Source organism: Hirundo rustica, chromosome 15, assembly GCF_015227805.2.
Source record: "Hirundo rustica isolate bHirRus1 chromosome 15, bHirRus1.pri.v3, whole genome shotgun sequence".
Classification (NCBI taxonomy): domain Eukaryota; kingdom Metazoa; phylum Chordata; class Aves; order Passeriformes; family Hirundinidae; genus Hirundo; species Hirundo rustica.
In genome coordinates this window covers 9,921,775-9,935,093 of record NC_053464.1, presented here as the reverse complement: position 1 = coordinate 9,935,093, position 13,319 = coordinate 9,921,775, and the positions used below count along the sequence as shown (strand labels likewise).

General features: G+C 37.0%; 1 protein-coding gene across 5 annotated transcripts in view; it reads right to left on the bottom strand.

The window, feature by feature from the left end:
* TRRAP (transformation/transcription domain associated protein) overlaps nt 1-13,319 on the bottom strand; it is a 76,014-nt gene that overhangs the window by 60,363 nt on the left and 2,332 nt on the right. For all 5 annotated transcript variants that reach the window (XM_040078768.2, XM_040078767.2, XM_040078769.2 and 2 more), the window contains exons 4-20: nt 13,059-13,169; nt 12,405-12,509; nt 11,717-11,800; nt 10,920-10,976; nt 10,185-10,310; nt 9,774-9,851; nt 9,459-9,547; nt 8,530-8,626; nt 8,027-8,165; nt 7,476-7,554; nt 6,246-6,480; nt 5,146-5,473; nt 4,936-5,033; nt 4,079-4,273; nt 3,356-3,547; nt 1,769-1,934; nt 315-571 (exon numbers count right to left, since the gene is read on the bottom strand). In XM_040078768.2, coding sequence (XP_039934702.1) covers nt 315-571; nt 1,769-1,934; nt 3,356-3,547; nt 4,079-4,273; nt 4,936-5,033; nt 5,146-5,473; nt 6,246-6,480; nt 7,476-7,554; nt 8,027-8,165; nt 8,530-8,626; nt 9,459-9,547; nt 9,774-9,851; nt 10,185-10,310; nt 10,920-10,976; nt 11,717-11,800; nt 12,405-12,509; nt 13,059-13,169 — 2,436 coding nt within the window. The remainder of the gene's footprint in view (nt 1-314; nt 572-1,768; nt 1,935-3,355; nt 3,548-4,078; nt 4,274-4,935; nt 5,034-5,145; nt 5,474-6,245; nt 6,481-7,475; nt 7,555-8,026; nt 8,166-8,529; nt 8,627-9,458; nt 9,548-9,773; nt 9,852-10,184; nt 10,311-10,919; nt 10,977-11,716; nt 11,801-12,404; nt 12,510-13,058; nt 13,170-13,319) is intronic.

Here is a 13,319-nt window from a genome sequence, read left to right as displayed (position 1 = left end):
ACTAAAATGCAGGCCAGTTAAGGCTGAACTGAATTAAGCTCGGAGCTAGTTTTGAAATATAAAAGCAAATAAAGTAAACAGAATATAACCATTTCACAAAGTCTATAGGAGAAACAATTCATTCACTTCTAAATTTTCAGAGTTTTCAGCTTAACAGCACAACACCAACTACCCTTCTACATGCATATCAGACAGATATGACAGATCCATGACAGATTTTTCAAGTTTTTGTAACCAAAGCTTCACACATATTTCTAGTAATATTCAGCAAATCAATGACCTCTTGTGGTCTAACAGGAAACAACACATTTTACCTGCATGAGCTCAGCTCGAACTGGCTGAATGTGGTCATACAGAAAGTCTGGCTGCAAGTTATCCACACACAATTCCAGAGTTCTTAAGCCCTGGCTAACCAGGGTCTGGGATCCGTTGAGAGCTGACACCAAGGGGTCCATCAGCATTGGCAGATAAGGCAGCAGCGAGCTCAGACGAACGGGCACAGTGAGGCAGAGCTCGACAAACAAGTCCTTCATGTGCTGTTTGTGAAGGCCACTTTGTAACATATTAAGTCCTGAAAATCATGGATAAGTTATACATTCACAGGAAGAAGACAGTCCACAGCTTACTGTTACAAATTGCTGTTTCCTAAATTCAGAAGAATCTGATGTTTTTAAACACTGTAGAGCTTACAGCTCTGTAAATATACTATTCATTATTCTAACTTACATCTAAGGATGTCATGCAGTGAATGCTTTGTTATGTACACACATTTAGAAGAAAAAGAATCTATGCATATTTTAATTTTTAATATTAGACTCAAGAAGGCAACATTTGAATACAGCTGATTAAAAAAAGATAATTTGACTCAAACCTCAGCCTTGTAACAATAAAAAATAAACCCACACAGAACAACGGTTTTTAAAATATTTTGAATCCTGGAAAGAAATGCTCAGTGAGTTCAAGTTCATTAATTGCCCCATACAGATTAAGCACATTCCCCAAGTGATTTTTCTCCCCATAAAGATTTCACATATTCCATAAATCTACTGACGAGTTTTACATAATTCATTGATAACATATATATTTGCTAACTCCAATAAAATCTCCCTACAGCTGTAGACATGAACCAGTCTACAGACTTGGAATAGTTCTGATTAGCTTGTCCTTCTGTTTAAGGAGCTCTCCACATTTCCTTGCTCACCCTCAGTATTTCTGGCACACAGTTCTTGAAAGCATAAATGCTCAATTAATCAAACTGATTGTTATTTCCATTTCTTTTTGCAGTCTGGCACTACTTGAATTTCAATTTACCATGCCCTTGCAGGTGCACACACATGCCCTCAACTGCAGAACAGCCAGAGCTTCATTGCTGTGCTCTCCCCACAAAACCAGGGATGGCTTGGCAACATTGCTTCACCTACTCACTCATCCCTCAAATGCTTTATGCCAACAAAGTTACCCATTGCAAAAAAAAACCCCAAACAAGTAAAAGAAACAAACAAGAAAACCCCAACAGCCCCACAATGAAAAGAAGAAAAACAAGCAGCAGAAATTGTGAAGCAGCCAAAACTATGGAGCCTGAAGCAGCTGACAGAAAATGAAAATAAGCACATTCAAGGTATTTAAATCAATCACTAAACTCAAAATCAGAAGCTACTTATCAGGGGTAGGGCTTTAGTTTTGAGGGGTTTTTAACTACATAACTTAATTACTACTATTCACATATAAAAATCAGAAGCTGGGGCAGGGAAAGAAGGTATTGTTCTACCTTGCAGTAAGTTTGGTAACAGCGGCAAGAATTCTTGGTATAACAGATCATGACTGCCTCCTCCAATAGATCTGAACAGTGCTCTGAGCAGCAGGAAATAGTTATAGGGCTCTTTGGCAGTCTGTGCAAGTTCCATAGAGCTGTTCACAATCTTGTGCAAATGTGGCTATAAAGAAAATAAAGCTTGAAGATTAATAAAACACCAATTTTATCACCATCATTATTGTACTGTACGAGAGTGAAGCATGAGAGTCTGCAAATCTGACGCAACGATAAAATATTTCCTCTAAAGTACCTGGGAACGTGGAGCAGAAATCAGAGGTCTCAGAGTGACAAGAGAAGACACTTAATATTAATTTACCCTGATCTAATTTCATTGCTAGTTCTTAATTTTTGTGAATGCTAAAATTTCATTTTGAAAGCAAAACCCCTCAAGTGAAAAAGGCTATGGAACCAGTGGCCTTTCTAGAGCAGAGGACATGAACACCTTGCAAGATTCATTAAAAATAGTTGATGAATATCAATATTCTCACAGACCAGAGGCAAACAGTTACATGTCTGGATATTATTACATCTAAAACGCTTTCTACACTGCTATGCAAATGCTGCAAACAGCCTTCACCATTCAATTAAACTGTCTGCCCAAGGCCCCTATTCCATCCAACCTACAGAAACAGAAAAAAGTAACAGAAGCATGAAATTCTAAAGGCAGTAAATTACACTCTTTAAACTTCATCTCCGCCTTATAAAATCCAAATGAGCTTGATTCTGGTGACAAACTGCAAGAATTAAAGCAAGATTATATGAATATTGCTTCATATTACTGTTAGTTTTCAAAGATTCTAGGAAATTGGTAATCCCCCCTCTGTTCTACACAGTTACCTTTATCAGAAATTTTGTTTGGTACTAAGAACAAGGAAGAAAAACAAAGAAATTATGAGAGAACAATCAGCGCTCCATTAAATTCTTAATGTCTTTTCTAGATACAGGCAGCTGCTGCTTTTATGAGCAAAGTGCCCTCTTGGTACAAGCTCAGCATTTCTAGATTCATTGAATAATAAGATGATCTAGTCAACATAAATAGATCCTTGGAATACACAATATGTTGTCAGTAGAAAAAATAGCATTCCTTAAGCCTAGACTTCCCAAGAGCATAGAAAAATCTAACTCAAGAGGTATATGTCACTGAATATGACATGAGTGAACAAGATTCACCAACAGACAAAAAGGTGATTTCAATCCAAGCAAAAGTCTTAAGTTAATACAGAAACAAAGGGAGAAAATATGCAAGAATTTATGCATGTCCTAACAATGAAGTTACATGGGCTTATGGCAATCATAGACCACAGTCATGTATCAGCCATTTATACTCAGAATTTGTACATCACTTCATAGTTTCAAATATGAAGCAAATATTCACAGAAACCATCTCTTATAAACAAGACAATGTACTTGGAATTTGGAAAGAAATGGAGATGTGTCACAAATAATGCTTCAAACATTAAATGACTCAAATATTAGACTGTGCAAAACTCTTAAGAGTGCTGTTTTTAAAGCAGACTTATTTTTAACACAAATGACCTTTACCTTCAGCATTTGTTCATTTTCAGCTGCAAATAGTGAAACGGAGCCAAAGACTAACTTGAACAGCTTGAGATACAGATTGGAGAGCTCCACATTAGAGCCCATTTCTGGCAGACGATCCAGAAGGTACTCCACCAAAATGGTTGCAAAGAGAGCAGAGGTAGTAGGGTTTGCCAAGAAAGAATTGGCAACAATCTATAAAAGGAAACCACAAAGAACTTATTACTGCTGTAATAAAAAGAACAAAAGGATAAATGCACTATATATTAAAAAAAAAAAAAACAACTAAGACCTTTTTTTTTCCCCATCTCCACTACTACCCAAGTGATTCTATTCATCCTCAGTGGAAAAGAACCATGTATGTAGCTTAATGTTGAAGTCTTAGGTTAAATTTTAAATGGATTTGCATTCTGTAAAACAATAAACATCAGCACAACAACCTGAACAAAACAAGTCCATAATGCTCAGTACTTCTCAAGAATGAAGTCCTTATCCTTTAAACTGAAGTGCTCATGTTTGTATTGCATCACTTAGTCAGGTAAGGTTTTTTGAAAATCCGTATTTCAGTTGTTTTCATAGACTACTCTTTATGTACACTGCTTCAAATCTCACATGATAAATTCACTATTATTATTTATAATTCCACGTCAGCCACATGTACCTCAAGGCATATGCTCTTTCCTACATGCTGTTCACTATCAATTTAAAAAGTAAACAATAACATACCTGAAGAGCATAGTTTTTAGAGATCCTCTCGACCATGTAAGGAACCGTAGTCTGAAAGATTTCCTTAAAAGTTAAAGGGTTCATCATTGTGAACACACCAGCAAAATGCTCCAGAACTTCCTTTTCCTCCTTCATCCTGACTGTTTGACAGTTTGCTACTCGAACATATGTCTGTCCATTTCCAGCTATTTGTACCTACAGCAGTTGAGAAAACACATAAATGGGTCACAGAATTTGAATAGCTTATTCCCCATTATTCTTAAAATAGCTTTTGAAAGTAACTGAGATCTCATGGGTTTTACATGCAAGCCCAGCACAACTAGAAGCTGGGCACAAGAGCCAAGCATGACAAAAATACTAAAACTGAGTGTTTTCAGAACAGATTTTAAAACTAGTAAGTTAGAAATGGAGAAAGACAACAGTAGGAGATACCAGTGTATTTGTAAATTACTTGATACCCATTTAAATACATTTACATTTCATTAACCCTTTGTGTAACTACAGAAGATAAACACAGACATGCGAATGCTTCAACTGTTAGCTAAACTATCTGTTTAAAGGAAAGATTTAATTCACTACATGAAAGACAGTTATTTCCAGTCTGACCTGCCTGCATGAACAGACAAAAATGGCTGCTGAGAAAATAATCTGTTGCTTGCAATAGTAAGTGCATTGAAATTCACTTTTGAAATTAATTCTTCATACTGAACATTTCTCAATAGTTGTGGTCCAAATTAAGGACTTAGTGAAAATATACTATATGTAATCTGTGTTTTAGCTGACAAATAAATCCTTATTGGAAGATCTAATATACAGTAACTATATAAATAGAAGTGCTATGTGGGCAAGTTACATACCTGATAAATATCTAATGCTTGCATTGCATATTTTACCAGTTTTATATAGATTTGAGTCTCCTTGGGTTGCAACTGCTTATTAGGAATGAATTGTGCTTCTGAAAGAAGAATAAGATGGTTGAGCATTAAAAATACTGTCTGCTTTCATTCTAGAGAGGCTTTTTTCTGTAGAATTATGAGAGATAAACACAATTAAATATGCAGCTTTACCACCAGGAGCTTTGCATGAGGTGATGCCCCACGTGATCGTCTTGACCCCACAGACCAAAGTTTTCACTAAGCTCCGGCAATCCGTGACCTGAAATGTCTGCTTATCCTCTTTTTCTTTCTCCCCTTGTTTTTCAAACACAGGAACTGGTGCAGGGGCCACGGGAGTGGCTGGGGCAGGAGATGGGACGGGAACAGGAGCTGCATTTGCTGCTGTGGGCACTCCAGGTAACGCAGCTTCGGCTGCCCCCAGCTCGGACTGGGGCTTGCACTTCTTGAAAATGACAGACAGCTGGTAGCGTGCTATGGTGTGGAATTTCAGAACAAATACCTAAGGCAAAGGCAGGGAGGCAGATCAAAGAGCAGAGAAGGGGGAAAAAGGAAAAGAAAATAAGCTTCTTCTTCAAAAATCATCCTAAATTTAATAGTACTAATATTTCAAATCAGCACAATGAGATCAAGAAAACTTAGAGCTATTTTTGAAGTCATTCAAATGACAGCAAATGTTTTTAAGTGTATCAATAAACTAGTTTGCTTTCTTCAAACAACAAGTGTATCCTTGATTTTCAAAAAATACAAAAAATAAATTCACATAAAGATCCTTAAAAAGTATCATTAGGTCTTCAAAGAACGGATATTTCCTATTATACAGATTGTATTGTGCCATGCCAAGGATCTGTGCAAAGATCCTCTTTCAGGGTTTAAAAAAAAATCCATACTAAAAAGCACACCCATAACCAGAAGGCATTAAAAAATACAATTATTGCATACTCTTACGCAAGGTAAAAATGATTATAACTAAAATTTAGAATAAAATTATTTAAAAGAATCCAAGCTACTCAAAACAGGCATTCAATTTCCTGCTTTGAAACTAGTAACTGAATGAAGCTGAGTTGTCAAAGCATCTCCACTACACTTGAGATATCATCCCAGCTGTGAGCTTTTTAAAGAGCCTTTCTCTGAAGCATTGAAGTGAAATACAGTACACAGGCTGTTCCTACATATTCTCAGTTCTAAAGAAATGAGAAAGTAAAATGTGATTGACAACACACTACAAAACAGGATCTCCAAGCAGTTATCGAATGCTTTAAACAAATCAATACCTCCAGCATTCTCATAAGGATGTCTCTACCATTTCCATTTTCCTGTTCACTTTTAGACCGGATACAGTCTACCAAATTTAGCAGAAGCTTGCAAGACATGGTCTGGATACTGCTTGGCAAGGATTCATCATCAATGTTCTTGGCAAACAGCTGGACAGCCAGGGAGAGGTCATTGAGAGGCAAATGCTGCCGGACGTGATGTACCAGGTCTGCCAGGGTGCTGTATGCAAGGGGTCTACAGCCAAAAGAAGGAAGGAGGAAAACACACTGAGCGCAACTAAAACTGCTGTTAATTGTTAATTTAAACAAATAATTACTGTCTGGAGATACTTCCAAATTTCTCAATGTTTTTCTATTTTTATATGCAAATCTAGAGTTCACAAGGCTTTTTTTGTTACACAAGGGAATTTTAAACTGTGCAATCTAACCAATGATGCACCAATCTATCCCACAACTCTGGTATTGGCTCTCTGATCTTTCTTCCTTCACTGCAGAACACCCCAGCACTCAACATGCATGTTAGCCACATCTTGAGCAGTGCTGGTAATCTGTTTCATAATTAATCATAAATGATTCATTATTTCAAAAGCAGTTACGAAAAATGATAAATTTTAAAAATAATTCTATTTCAAATACCACACAAAGAATCTAGCTGAGCAAATACTTACAAATATAATACATGTTGTCAATATGGTACACTTGATACTTAAACAAAATGAAATAATTCTCCTAGTTCACACTCATTTGGTCAGAAAGCTCACCTAAAATTTAGACTATGGAAGACACAGAAAGTTAGGTATTCTCTCCATTTCCTTTTTCAAAAGCAATGAAGTAAGTTTTCAAGTATTCATTCACAAAAGAGTTTAAATCTCATTCAGATTTTACACTGGACATAAGATTTAGGGTGTCTCATGAAATATTAGGCAGATAATGAGTTGGTTTCTCTGTTTTGAATTGATCTCCACAATTCAAAAAACTGAAATCATCTTCATTCACTCACCCATTTTTCTTGTTTTGTCCTACACTCACATTACCATGCTTTGCCATCAAAATGCTAAGCAAAAGCCAGCACTACAGCAGCAGAAGCTCTGCCAATAAAACAATCTAGTAAAATTAGTTATTTGAAGCAAAGATTTAAGACCCTATACAGAAGCTGCTGTAAATATTATTAATTTTCAAAGTAAGCAGCCCCAGCAGGCACTGAGATAATTTCTCTAAATCTTCTCATACCTCAGTGTCTCCCGGGCAGTGTATCCAGAGCCAATCAGTATAGATTCATCAAACAGCTTGTCCATGCATGGAATAAATTCTAGAATTTAAAAAAACAGAAATATGAAAAAGCAACACACAACAATTGACAAAGGAAATAATAAAAATAATAGTTAAGCATTAAACCACTAGTTAGAAAGTGATTTTATCCCCAAATTAATTTCTGAAGCTTATAAAAGGCAGTGCCATTTACAAGGAAATTTTCAAACAATCTCCTGTGACTGTCTACTCCACTGACACTTGCCCCTTGAGTAACACTGCAGTACCCAGTGAAAGCAAATTATATTTGCAAAGAGAAAAAAACACTCAGGTTATTTACAACTTCGAAAATCTTTTTGTATATAACTAATGAGTTACCGGAAATGTCAAGTTGGACAACCCTGCACACAACAATTCTATTTGGCCTGGCATCTTGTGATGGTCCAATATAAATAGGTAATATGCCTCTTAAACTGACAAAAATAGCAGAAATCTTTCCAGTTTGCAGGTACACTTATAGAAAGGGTACATACGGCTCCTCAGGTCTGTTGTCAGGATGTGCTTAGCAGCAATCAGGAGTTCCTTCCTGAGGTGTGCTGTTTCAGCTGGACAATTGGAGAGCAGCTGCAACATTCCTTTTACCATTTGCTGAGAATATTTAGCCACTAATTCCTGCGACAACAAAAAAAAGGATAACACGAGTACAACTACTGTAATGTTCTATTCTTAAGGTTTGTGTTACGCTTGCAAAACAGCACTCCATTAAAATTCACTAGTTTTCCTTCCAAAATCTAATTCTAAAACTAAAATACAATAGGCATTCCATGAATTCCCAGGGAGGATGAATGGCATATTTTTACTTTGTATTCACATGAGGATACTTTTGAAAGGAAAACCAAGTACAGCTCCACCTTCAGATATTCTACACAAATGCTCCATCTCCAACCCCTGATGCAGTCATGCAGGTCACTTGCCTGCCATAAAGCAACTAGAAACCTGATGCATCAAGTACCAAAGTAATAAAAATTCATCCTACCTGGTAAATTCTGATGATGTAAGCCAAGAAAGACAGTGTTTTAATCTGAGCAGCGATAAAATCAGCATACAACTCCTTGTTGTAAAGTTTATGTTGTCTGAAATTAAATTGAACAGTGGTTACGATTTGTTCCTCCCCTTTAGTACCTTCACTCAGAAGATTCAGTGAAGTTACATCATCTTGCAGTGAAGTTCTTGCCTCTTAAAAGAATACAATCTCTCTGGAAGAGCCCATTCCCAACAAACCCTCTGCCATTCAAATTCCCAGCAGCAGCTTTCTACAGAAAGCCAACACAAAGCAGCACACATTTGGCTCAGTTGCCCTAACTGGGGCCAATTTCTCTCCAAGCAATATTCCCTCCCACAGACTTGTGTGTCTCTCTCAAGCTTTGACCACTCCATCAGGTCACCCAGGCAGACAGGGAAAGGCAGAGATCTTGCTCCCACTGCCCTGACCAGAGGCACTTGCTGCTCTTCACACACATCCCTCTCTGAGGCAGGAAAAGCAGTGCCCATCCCTGCAGCATCACAAGGTTTCATGTAAGCTACACCTTGGAAGAGCACAAATCTGTCACTGATGGTATGGCAAAGATTAAACAGCAAGTGTCCACACTCCCAAGGTCGTCATCAACGTCTGTGACAATGTAGATTTTTGTCAGAAGCTGTATTTAAAAAAACTCATTATCAAATAATAAACTGGGACCTACTGCACAACTATGGACTTTACCAATGACATATAATGCCAATAAGTTCACCTATAGAATCTTGGTAATTTTTGCTCAAATAATCATTGCTACTTCTGAGATCAAAAGCAGTAAAATTAGAATCAAAAGTCACAAGATAGAAGACAAAAATATTTTGAGCAATATTGAATGCCAGGTTTAAGTAGTTTATCTGAAATACCATGAAAATACTGTTAAACGCTCTTACCTTGCTTGAGCAGAAACTTGTATTATAATAGTGTTCATAATCAAGGGCACAAATTCAGCTACTACATTATGAATGTTCAGTTTGTAGAGCTTAAAAACAAAAAGTATTATTAGAGAAATTCACAAGTCCCACTTGCAGTCAAATTATTGGGGAGATAATCAGAAAAAAATTGACATCTCACCAGCTTATTTTTAGATGATATTTAAATTTCAAAAGAATATAACATTCACTCTTACTAATATGTTAGCCAACAGAAGTTACATGAACCATTTAGTAATGGAAGCATTTACATGCAAAACACTGAAGTGTACTAACCTGATACATGAGAACAACAATAATAGGTAGCTCAGCCAAGACCTTTAGTGATAAAGATCCTCTGGGAATTATTGAATGCTGAAAGAAAGAATACATGCTACATAAACAATCTAATTATTAATTCTAAAGAGTATGCAAAACACAGTTTTACAGAAACTGCTCATTTTAGTGGCACTATAATTAACGATAATAACATTTAACACAAAAGCAGTGGGTACTACAACAAAATCCCATTAAAATGCCATAATTACAGCAGCATAGAAAATATCTGGAAAGTTTCAATCAGCTTCTAGAGAAAAAATTTGATAAGAAAAACCAGCAAAAAAGAAAGTCTGTTATTTTTGCTGGCCTTATGATGCGTGGGCCTGTGCTACAGACAGCCCCCCAGTTAAGAGCAGTCAGAACACTCACTGTCCTCGTTTCACTGTCCTCTCGCTCAGGGTTCACTTTCACCACAATGGTTGTAATCATGCCAACCATTTCAGGAGTGGGAACAGTGTTCTCTGGAATCACCTGAGGGTTCTCAAAATACCGATTCTACAAGCAAAGAGCAGAAGGAAAACATTATAATGCCAGTAACAGTAGAAAGGCCATCCATCTCCTCAGAACTCCTCCAGACCATTTTCCCCAGAGCAGTTTTCTCTTCTCTGCACGCGATGTTTGCCCTGCAGCATCTGCCTGGGCCAGACACACACCCTGCAACCTTTCCCACCGGAGGGAGAAGCAGAAAAGCTCCCCCAGCCAAGGCAGCTCTTCTGCTAAAGGAAAACATCCCAAGAGTTACTCTGTATCAGGCAGAGAGGATCACACCGGCCCTCTGTTCACGACCTCACCCTTCCCTCAAAACCAGACACATTTGGTTACAGGGAGACAACTGCAGCCAACCTCACCCTGCTTCACAACTTCAGCTCACCTCAATTTTCTCCTACCAGCAAGTGTCCCAGAAACAGAAAGTTTTCCAAATCAAAATCTAAATGTCTCCATTTTTAGACATAGTTTGGATAAACAGATTCACTAAAACTATATTTACGTTGTATCGCTAGATGCAAAATAATTCTGTCAGTATCTTTTAAAGATAAAATTAAGAAAAAAAAAAACAGTTTTACTACCATATAGCAAGGGCAATTTAAGAAACAAAAAGCTTACCACTACTTTTGGAAGTTCCTTGTAAATCTGTTTCACAAAGTCCAAAAAATGATGAATCTAGGAAGGAAGAAGTCAGTTACCATAAATTTTTAAAAAATCATTTTAAAACCACAATTTTAGAATCTCTGTAGCAACAGTACAAACACATAAAATCTCTACTCAGCAGTACGGTACATTTTTCATGACAACTGAAAATAATCTGAAAGCGTTCTCCTACCTCCTCCTGCTCTGTCAGTATTAATTCAAGTTTGCCTTGGAAAGAATCTGATCTATCACCTCTACATAACTCCAATACAGTATTGTTAGGTAAAATTACTATGAAACAACTAAGTCTTCCCAAGAGAAAATGCAGGCAAAAGGCAAGAGAATAACAATGCAAACTTCCAAATTCCCCTTGACGAGTTACAGGAGAAAAGAGGGGAGGCAGGGGAAAGTCAGAGTAAATTCCTTTTCCAGGATTTTCCTTTACAAACTAAAAAGGCATCAATTCTCTTCCTTTGTGGGGGAACTTTATTCCTTAGATTGATCATATTGTCCATAAAGATTTAAACCAAGTACAACTAAGCTTTAACAGTTTGGGTTTCTTTCCCCCAGGAGTGCTAGCATTATGCAATCCTCTTTTAAAAATTACTTTAAGATTAAAAAAGGAAAAAAGATTAAACGTATGGTTACCACAACAGGTCAGGCAACATAAAAGAACAACAGCAAAACAAACCAATCAGCCCACTTGAACAAAATAGCAATTCTGAAGAGCATGGCAGCAAGTTTTATACCATGTAACAAGAGTTATGACTCACTTCTTGAGTGATTGCTGGTCGGAACTGTTTGTGCAATTCAATAATTATTCTCAAGCAAATCAGTACATTTTCTTCATTCTCTGTCTGGAAAAAAAAAAAAAGAAACTTTTCAGTGAGCTCATTGCTGAATTCTTCAACTACTCAGTGGGTACTTCAAACCCTGTAAAATTATACTCTTCTCAACAATCTAAAGTGTCCCATTAATATGGATTTGCGTGAGCAAGATGCCTTTCCTTGGATACCCTGCAGTCCTAGAGTATGGCTGAAATTAAATCCACCTCTGGGGCAATAAAACCCAGACATTTCAACCACTCTGAACCATCAAATCTGTTCCCATTGCCCCTCAAACAGAGACCCCCATGGGAGCTTCAAATGACAGCATTGTGAACTCCAAGACAGAAAACAAACTCCCAAAAATAAGCTATCTGCCAGAAAATCTTGTCCAGCATGAGAACAGTGCCCTGCATTTGTAAAATCCAAGTTTCTAAACAGCAGAAGAGAACATGCAGAAAACCTGTATGTGACAAGAGAGGGCATGGGTGAAACTTAAATTGAATGTCCTTCCATTCCTGCTCCAGCAGCAGCACAGCTATTGAAAATCCTACTCCCAGCAAATTCTGGAGATGAAGGAAGTAGAGGAAAATATTTCTGAAAATTTCAAACAGTTTTAAGAGGAAGTAAAAAGTACCTCTAGAAATCTGAACATCACAGACAGGATATTTTTGGTATGAAGACGAAGATGTTCATTTGTTGGTATTCTGTGGATTATTTCAAGCACAAGCTTCCGAAGTTGCTAAAGAGAAAAAAAAAAAAAAAAAATATATGACAGAACTTCTGAATAGCCTACAAAACCCAATGATTGTTGCAGCATCTTTTTCAGCTTAATACCTCTGCATGTTGAAATAGGAAAAAAAAAGCCATTTTATTTCATGTAGACATAGGCCTGTATACAAAGACATAACCCTTCCTACTACCCACCTATGTGAATGAGGCAAAATTAACAAATCTACAGTCGAAAAATCAGACTTCTTTTAAGGAATGCAATTTTAAGTATTTAATGACAAAGATTCAACTTTTGCCTTTCATTCCTAACCTTCAGTAAAGTCAGTAATTTGTAAAAATGTGTAATATTTCAGTAAGAAAGCCAATTCTGTTGCACCTACTTTTCCTCGTTTTTCACAGAAGCCAAGATTAGCAAAGTTTATAAGTAACTTATTTAGAAACACAACGTTTTCAGTTCCACTCCAAAGTGGCCCCTATTTTTAACAAGTCTTAAATTAGTTCATTAGGTTAATCACAGACTTCACAGCAAAAAGGCAGGAGATGCTTCACCACAGTTTACCTGTGCTGGCTTCTCCTGCAGAAACTGAACTTCCCCATCCTGTAGAAAGGTGAGAAACCGAGGGATGATGTGTTCCAGGAATGTAGAATATTGAGGGGATGATGTCACGTTCTAATTAAGAACAAAAAATGGGGAGTTATAAAATAGACATCACACAAATTATATTCAGTTACATTCAACACCACTATTAAACATTTTCAGTGAATTTGGAATAGATTCAGGGACTAAGTATCTGCCGGCACACTACAGAAACAACTGAGT